This window comes from Aquarana catesbeiana, linkage group LG03 (assembly GCF_042186555.1).
Source record: "Aquarana catesbeiana isolate 2022-GZ linkage group LG03, ASM4218655v1, whole genome shotgun sequence".
Taxonomy (NCBI): domain Eukaryota; kingdom Metazoa; phylum Chordata; class Amphibia; order Anura; family Ranidae; genus Aquarana; species Aquarana catesbeiana.
Genome location: NC_133326.1, coordinates 89,932,455 through 89,940,236, shown reverse-complemented (window position 1 = coordinate 89,940,236; position 7,782 = coordinate 89,932,455). Strand labels below are relative to the sequence as shown.

The following is a 7,782-nucleotide window of genomic DNA, read 5'->3' as shown; positions in this document are numbered from 1 at the left end:
TTACTAGTAAAAAAAAAATAATAAAAATGCTATAAATCTATCCCTTATTTTGTAGATGCTATAACTTTTGCGCAAAAAGCTAGGTTCAAAAAGCTGTCCCCCTTAACAAAAGTGACACTGCCACATAATAATTAGCCGCGACGGATATGGAGGGAGGGAACACCACAGCTTGTGCTTACTGGGGCCACTGAACCTCAGAGGCTCAGAACCCCTTTTTATTTCAAATTCTTCCCGCTCTTTTTCCAGACTGCCTGGATACTAGATCAGCTGACCTACCTAGGAAAAGGTGGCCAATAGAGCACCTTCCCTCTCTTTTTTTTTTCAAACTGCCTGGATACTAGGTGACCTGACCTATACAAGGGTAGGTGACCAATAGCACACCATCCTGCAATTTCTAAGTTAAGGGGATACTTGAAACTCCGCTGCTGCAATCCCATGAGGGAAGGGGGGGGGGGGGGGGGGGAATTAGAAACTGTTTCCCCCTTTTCCCTTTATTCCCACCCCACAGTTCATGTACAGTCAGGTCCATAAATATTGGGACATCGACACAATTCTAATCTTTTTGGCTCTATACACCACCACAATAGATTTGAAATGAAACAAACAAGATGTGCTTTAACTGCAGATTTTCAGTTTTAATTTGAGGGTATTTACATCCAAATCATGTGAACGGTGTAGGAATTACAACAGTTTGTATATGTGCCTCCCACTTTTTAAGGACCAAAAGTAATGAGACAGATTAACAATCATCCATCAAACTTTCACTTTTTAATACTTGGTTGCAAATCCTTTGCAGTCAATTACAGCCTGAAGTCTGGAATGCATAGACATCACCAGACACTGGGTTTCATCCCTGGTGATGCTCTGCCAGGCCTCTACTGCAACTGTCTTCAGCAAGTGAAATGCATGCTCAATCAGATTCAGGTCAGGTGATTGACTTGGCCATTGCATAACATTCCACTTCTTTCCCTTAAAAAACTCTTTGGTTGCTTTCGCAGTATGCTTCGGGTCATTGTCCATCTGTACTGTAAACGCGTGGTCCAATGAGTTCTGAAGCATTTTGCTGAATATGACCAGATAATATTGCCCAAAACACTTCAGAATTCATCCTGCTGCTTTTGTCAGCAGTCACAGTATCAATAAATACAAGAGAACCAGTTCCATTGGCAGCCATACATGCCCACGCCATGACACTACCACCACCATGCTTCACTGATGAGGTGGTATGCTTTGGATTATGAGCAGTTCCTTTCCTTCTCCATACTCTTCTCTTCCCATCACTCTGGTACAAGTTGATCTTGGTCTCATCTGTCCATAGGATGTTGTTCCAGAACTGTGAAGGCTTTTCTGTTGTTTGGCAAACTCTAATCTGGCCTTCCTGTTTTTGAGGCTCACCAATGGTTTACATCTTGTGGTGAACCCTCTGTATTCACTCTGGTGAAGTCTTCTCTTGATTGTTGACTTTGACACACATACACCTACCTCCTGGAGAGTGTTTTTGATCTGGCCAACTGTTGTGAAGGGTGTTTTCTTCACCAGGGAAAGAATTCTTCGGTCATCCACCACAGTTGTTTTCCATGGTCTTCCGGGTCTTTGCTGAGCTCACCGATGCATTCTTTCTTTTTAAGGATGTTCCAAACAGTTGATTTGGCCACACCTAATGTTTTTGCTATCTCTCTGATGGGTTTGTTTTGTTTTTTCAGCCTAATGATGGCTTGCTTCACTGATTGTGACAGCTCTTTGGATCTCATATTGACAGTTGACAGCAACAGATTCCAAATGCAAATAGCACACTTGAAATGAACTCTGAACCTTTTATCTGCTCCTTGTAAATGGGATAATGAGGGAATAACTAACACACCTGGCCATGGAACAGCTGAGCAACCAATTGTCCCATTAATTTTGGTCCCTTAAAAAGTGGGAGGCACATATACAAACTATTGTAATTCCTACACCGTTCACCTGATTTGGATGTAAATACCCTCAAATTAAAGCTGAAAGTCTGCAGTTAAAGCACATCTTGTTTGTTTCATTTCAAATCCATTGTGGTGGTGTATAGAGCCAAAAAGATTAGAATTGTGTCGATGTCCCAATATTTATGGACCTGACTGTATACAGAGAGGCGGGCTGCGGGTTGAGAAGGTCCTATAACCTGCAGCTCAATGGAATACAGAAAGAGGTGAGTTCTGAGGAGGTCTGAGATTTCTCTCTACTGTTTAGCATGGATGGGGGAATCTATGGATTTCTCTGGGCTGAACAAAATAAACGTTTACGTGTATGGCTTCGTACTGCTGATATACTAAACGTCCATTCATTCATGTCACCGCACAGCAGAATGGCGCGTTGCGCTGCTGTGTGGGATACGCGGGGCCTACTGGTGCGCTGTGAAACAATACAGCACGTCCCTCCAGGCTGTATTGCAGTGTGAATGGGGCACATGGAAAACTTTTGTTTTTTTGTGTGTCTTAGCAGAGACTGACATTCTTTTAATGCAGAACAACGCCAGTCACTTCACTATGTGTGAGTCTTTTGCTCACTTCCTGGTTGTGTTTACAAAACAGGAAGTGGGTGGAAATCTTCTCAGTGGGACATAAATAGAAATAAAAAACAGGCATGGGATTAAAAATCATCAAAATACAAAGAAATGTTTGACTTTAGGTACTTTATTTCGAGGTTCTTGTGGCTCAGACTGAATAGAATGACGTTTTGTTTACAGGAAGTGCGGGTGGGAATGCCTCCTGTTCAGGCGGTGATCGGTGTTGGAAGGGTTAACCCCGGCGGGCCATTATTTGTCAGGGGGCGGCTGCGGAACCGCGGCGGGCGTGTTTTAGTGGGTGACGTCAGAAAGGAGGAGGGGCTGCCCGCTTCCTTCCTCCATCGGATAGAGCTGCTCGGGACACCGGTGGGAGCTTCCGTTTTCTTGTGGAACGTGCGGGCGGGGGACGGAGAGCCGACAAGCCGAGTCTAGCGGACGTCCAGCTGGGTCAATGTGTGATTGCTGACAGATCGGGATCATGGCGGCGATACGGCTTGTGTTCCTGCTCTCCTGGGCGGCCAGTTCGGGAGGTGAGAGAGAGAGAGATCGGGGAAGGGGAGGGGGGAGTCCGGGGCCGCTCCAGTCTGATGGCAGCCCGGCTATCCCAGGAGGGGGAGGAGGCTGAGCTCACTCCCTATACAGATGCAGCATGTGTCCAGTGATGACAGGTCCGCTCCTCCGGGCACATGGCCATCCATCCCCCCCTCTGTCCCGGGGCTGTACTGCCTGTCATCGGAGGGATGCCCTCCATTCTTCTCTATAGTGATTGGAACCTTTGTTGTGATGTGTGTACACCATAAACACGGAGCACATGTGTGTGTACAACATTGGAGACCCTCTGATGTGTGTCATAGATCACCTCCTCCCTCTTCTCTACAGCCCTCCATTGTCTATGGGAGAGTGGGGAGGGAGCAGGTGGATCAGGGCTTGTGTGTCTATTAGATGGTCAGAATAGACCCCCATTGGCTGGGCACTGTGTGTGTCAGAGGTATTGATTGGTCAGGGTAGATCCTTCACTTGTGGGGCACAATATCAGAGGCATTAGTCAGAGTAGACCACCCATTGGTTGGGCACATTATGTACATCAGAAGTATTGATTGGCCAGGGTAGATTCTCCTCCTTTCATTGGCTAGCCACTGTGTGTGCATCATTATTGATTGGCCAGGGTAGATTCTCCTCCTTTCATTGGCTAGCCACTGTGTGTGCATCAGAAGTATTGATTGGCCAGGGTAGATTCCCCTCCCTTCATTGGCTAGCCACTGTGTGTACATTAGAAGTATTGATTGGTCAGGGTAGATTTCTCCCCTCCAATTGACTGGACACATTGTGTACATCAGACGTATTGATTGGTCAGGGTAGATGCCCCTCCAGCCCTCATTAGCTGGGCACATTGTGTACATCAGAAGAATTGATTGGTCAGGGTTGATTTACTAAAGGCAAATCCACTGCACTAAAAGTGCAGTTGCTCTAGATCTGAATCTGTAGATCTAGATCTAAATCTGCTGATTTCTATCATCCAATCATGTGCAAACAAAAATACTGTTTAGTTTCCTTGCATGACCCCCTCAGATCTACAGCTACTGCACTTGCAGTGCACAGCGGATTTGCCTTTAGCAAATACACCCCCCTGTACATCAAAGGTATTGACTGGTCAGGGTAGATTTCCCTCCTCCAATTGGCTGAGCACTGTGTGTACATTAGATGTATTGATTGGTCAGGGTAGATTCCTTTCCTACTCTCATTGGCTGGGCATTGTGTGTGTGTGTGTGTGTGTGTGTGTGTGTGTATATAACGGAGGTATTAGATGGCCAGGCCTAGATGATCCCTCTCCATAGGCTGGGCACTGTGTCTACATTATTGGTATTGGATGGTCAAGGTAGATCCTCCCATCAGCTGGGTACTCCGCGTATTTAAGGCATTGGATGGTTGGGGTAGATACTTCCTCTCCGGATGGTCAGGGTGAATCCCTCTACCAGCTGAGCACTGTGTGTCACACATTGCATTGTCTGGGTATATCACCCAATTGGTTGGGCACTGTTTGTATCAGAGGCATGGGATGAACTGGGCAGATCTCTCTGTTGGCTGGGCACTGTCTGTGTCTAGATCCCTCAGCGGAATGTTCATAGTCAGAGGTATTGGATGGTCAGGGTAGCATGCAGGGCTCTGTGCCATTGTGCTTATATCAGAGGTATTGAATGATGAGGCCAGCTGGCATCTGTAAGAATCCCTCAACTGGCTGGTTCCAGAATCAGGGATTGGAGGATCTTTCTCTGGCTGGGGGCAGTGTATATATCAAAGACCATCTGTATCCAAAACTGAGAGGTATTGTATGGCCAGTGCCCCCCCACAGCTGGGCACTGTAGCCATATGAGGCTTTGGATGGTCAGGGTAATTCCTATTTTGGCTGGGCACAGTGTGTACATCAGAGGCATTGCATGGTCAGGGTAGATCCTTCTGTCAGCGGGGCACGGTTTGTGTATATGTGCATTTTGGAGTCAGCTTCTAACCTCAGCTTCTTCAATTAAGCTTTGGCAGTGAAACCTGGAAACTGCTTGGTGTCTATGCAGAAGTGAGCCTGGTTTTGCACTCTCCAGCTTTTGTAAATAAAGCCCTGTGAGTATATCAGAGACATAGGATGGTCAGGGCAGTTCTTCCTGCTGGCTGGACAGTGTGTGTGTATATAGTTACATTGGCATGTTGGGGTAAATCCTGGCTGGGCACTCTGCATATCAGAGACATTGGCTGGTCGGGGTAGATCCTGGCTGGGCACTCTGCATATATCAGACATTAGATGGTTGGGGTAGACACTCGTACTGGCTGGGCACTGTGTGTGTATATAGTTATATTGGCTGGTTGGGGTAGATCCTGGCTGGGCACTGTGTGTATATATAGTTACATTGACTGGTTGGGGTAGATCCTGGCTGGGCACTGTGTGTGTGTGTGTGTGTGTGTGTGTATAGTTACATTGACTGGTTGGGGTAGATCCTGGCTGGGCACTGTGTGTATATATAGTTACATTGACTGGTTGGGGTAGATCCTGGCTGGGCACTGTGTGTATATATAGTTACATTGGCTGGATGGGGTAGATCCTGGCTGGGCACTGTGTGTGTGTGTAGTTACATTGACTGGTTGGAGTAGATCCTCCTGCTGGCTGGGCACTGTGTGTATCAGACATTGGCTGGTCGGGGTAGAGCCTCCTGTTGGCTGGGCACTGTGTGTATCAGATGTTGGCTGGTTAGGGTAGATCCTCCTGCTGGCTGGGCACTGTGTGTGTAGTTACATTGACTGGTTGGAGTAGATCCTCCTGCTGGCTGGGCACTGTGTGTATCAGACATTGGCTGGTTGGGGTAGATCCTCATGCTGGCTGGGCACTGTGTGTATATATAGTTACATTGGCTGGATGGGGTAGATCCTGGCTGGGCACTGTGTGTGTAGTTACATTGACTGGTTGGAGTAGATCCTCCTGCTGGCTGGGCACTGTGTGTATCAGACATTGGCTGGTCGGGGTAGATCCTCCTGCTGGCTGGGCTCTGTGTGTATGTCAGGAGAGGACAAGCTGCTCCTGTGTAGGAGAGGATTGCTGCAGACTTCCCAGCACCCTCCTCTGTAGGCGGTTGGTGGGGGGAAAATAAGAAAAGATGGAGGGATTGAGGCGTTGCAAGACCTGGAGACAACGGTGGATCCCCTGGATCTGTTTTTGTTGTCGCTTTCCCCCTCCCCTCCCCCCTCCCTCCTCTCACTTGGCTACAAGCAAGCTGGGATTCACATTTAACCCATTAGTCTCCATATCCTGGCATGACACCCGCCATAGAATGATGGAGATGCTGGCTGTTTGTTACTATGTGAAGACAGAGCTGAGGATCAAGTTTTTATTTCATATTTCTTATTAATCTGTGACCTCTTCAGTCCAGGTCACCGATGTATGTTTATGATGTAGGCGATATTTCTATTGCTGGCATATGATGGCAATACATGGAAAGCAGTCTGGATGGGGGCTGTCATTCCTCGGCTCACCTCTGCTGCAGTCTATTCTCAGCTAGTGTCATGTCATGTTTTCTGGCTTACACATACATATATTGGAATAATTTTTCTTTCGTTATGACTTGATATGTTTGGTAACTGCAGTAAGATCATTTCCTCTGAAATATGATGCACTGGAACAGATGTTGCGCTATTACACATTATGCAACTTAAACCATGGCCTCGGGGCCTAGAAACTGACAGTTACTGCCCTTCAGTACGCACCTTTTTTATTTTATCTATGTTATTTTATCAGTGTGTCTAAATGAGTGCAGTTTGTCTTTTACTATGCCAGTGATCTGATAGAAGATCTTCTCTGGAAAAGCATGAACATGCCTGAATGGTGTAATAATTGTGGGACAATACTTCCAACCAAAAGCAAACATTTGTCTATATTGCAGCTTAACAATTCTTTGATGTAATGGCTGCATTTGTTTTTTGTTTTTTTTTTTTTTTTTTTTTTTTTTTTATGCTTTCTCTCCTTTTTATTTTCACCCAGTAAAATGGCCAATTAGTATCTTGTTTTTCAATGTTCTGCAGATGTAGCAGTTAGAGGGTTGAGACAAACCGTCTACTACCTTTCTGTAGCGCACCCCCTAGGGAGCTGCAGATGAACTGGATTCCCCACTCCTGCACAGCCCGGCACACAGAATTTTCACAGGCACTCCAGAGTCAGAGAACAGTCCGTAACTTTGTTTTTGTTATTTGAGGGTTATTAACTTGGATAGGGATGGGAGGTTTACGGGATGCCCACTTTAACTTCAGCAAAACTTCAGCGTCATTCTTCATATATACAGTCTCTATATACAGCTTCAACTTTTTTCTAGCTATGTCACTCTGTGATGATCTGACAGCATCCAGTCAAATGTAGCAACAGCCAATTACAAGCAGGGACCCGCAGCCCCAAAGAGGTCTCCAAACTATGGTCCTCCGTTGTTCAGGAACTACAATTCCCATCATGCCCAGTCATGTCTGTGAATGTCAGACTTTTACAATGCCTCATGGGACGTGAAGGGCCATAGTTTGGAGATGAAAATTGTCGAACATTAAAGTGACACAGCTTCAACTTTCACATCATTTTCTCTGTGGTCACTGATCCCAGCAACACCTCTTCTTCAGGTACTACCAACCCACCTGGCTGCAGCTGCCCCTCTCACCAGCCCACCCTGCTGACTCTCAGGAGATCTCCCAGGGAAGGATAAAGACTTGGGCACACCGCTAACTTC

At 46.5% G+C, this 7,782-nt stretch overlaps 1 protein-coding gene across 2 annotated transcripts in view; it reads left to right on the top strand.

Moving 5' to 3' along the window:
* The first annotated feature begins 2,824 nt into the window (after positions 1-2,824).
* The window catches only part of ADAM10 (ADAM metallopeptidase domain 10), a 239,713-nt gene continuing 234,755 nt past the window's right edge, over positions 2,825-7,782 (top strand). The window contains exon 1 of one of the 2 annotated variants that reach the window (XM_073618815.1): positions 2,825-3,066. In XM_073618815.1, the coding sequence (XP_073474916.1) occupies positions 3,015-3,066 (52 nt within the window). In that variant the 5' untranslated portion in view covers positions 2,825-3,014. The remainder of the gene's footprint in view (positions 3,067-7,782) is intronic. The other variant, XM_073618816.1, reaches the window with a different exon arrangement.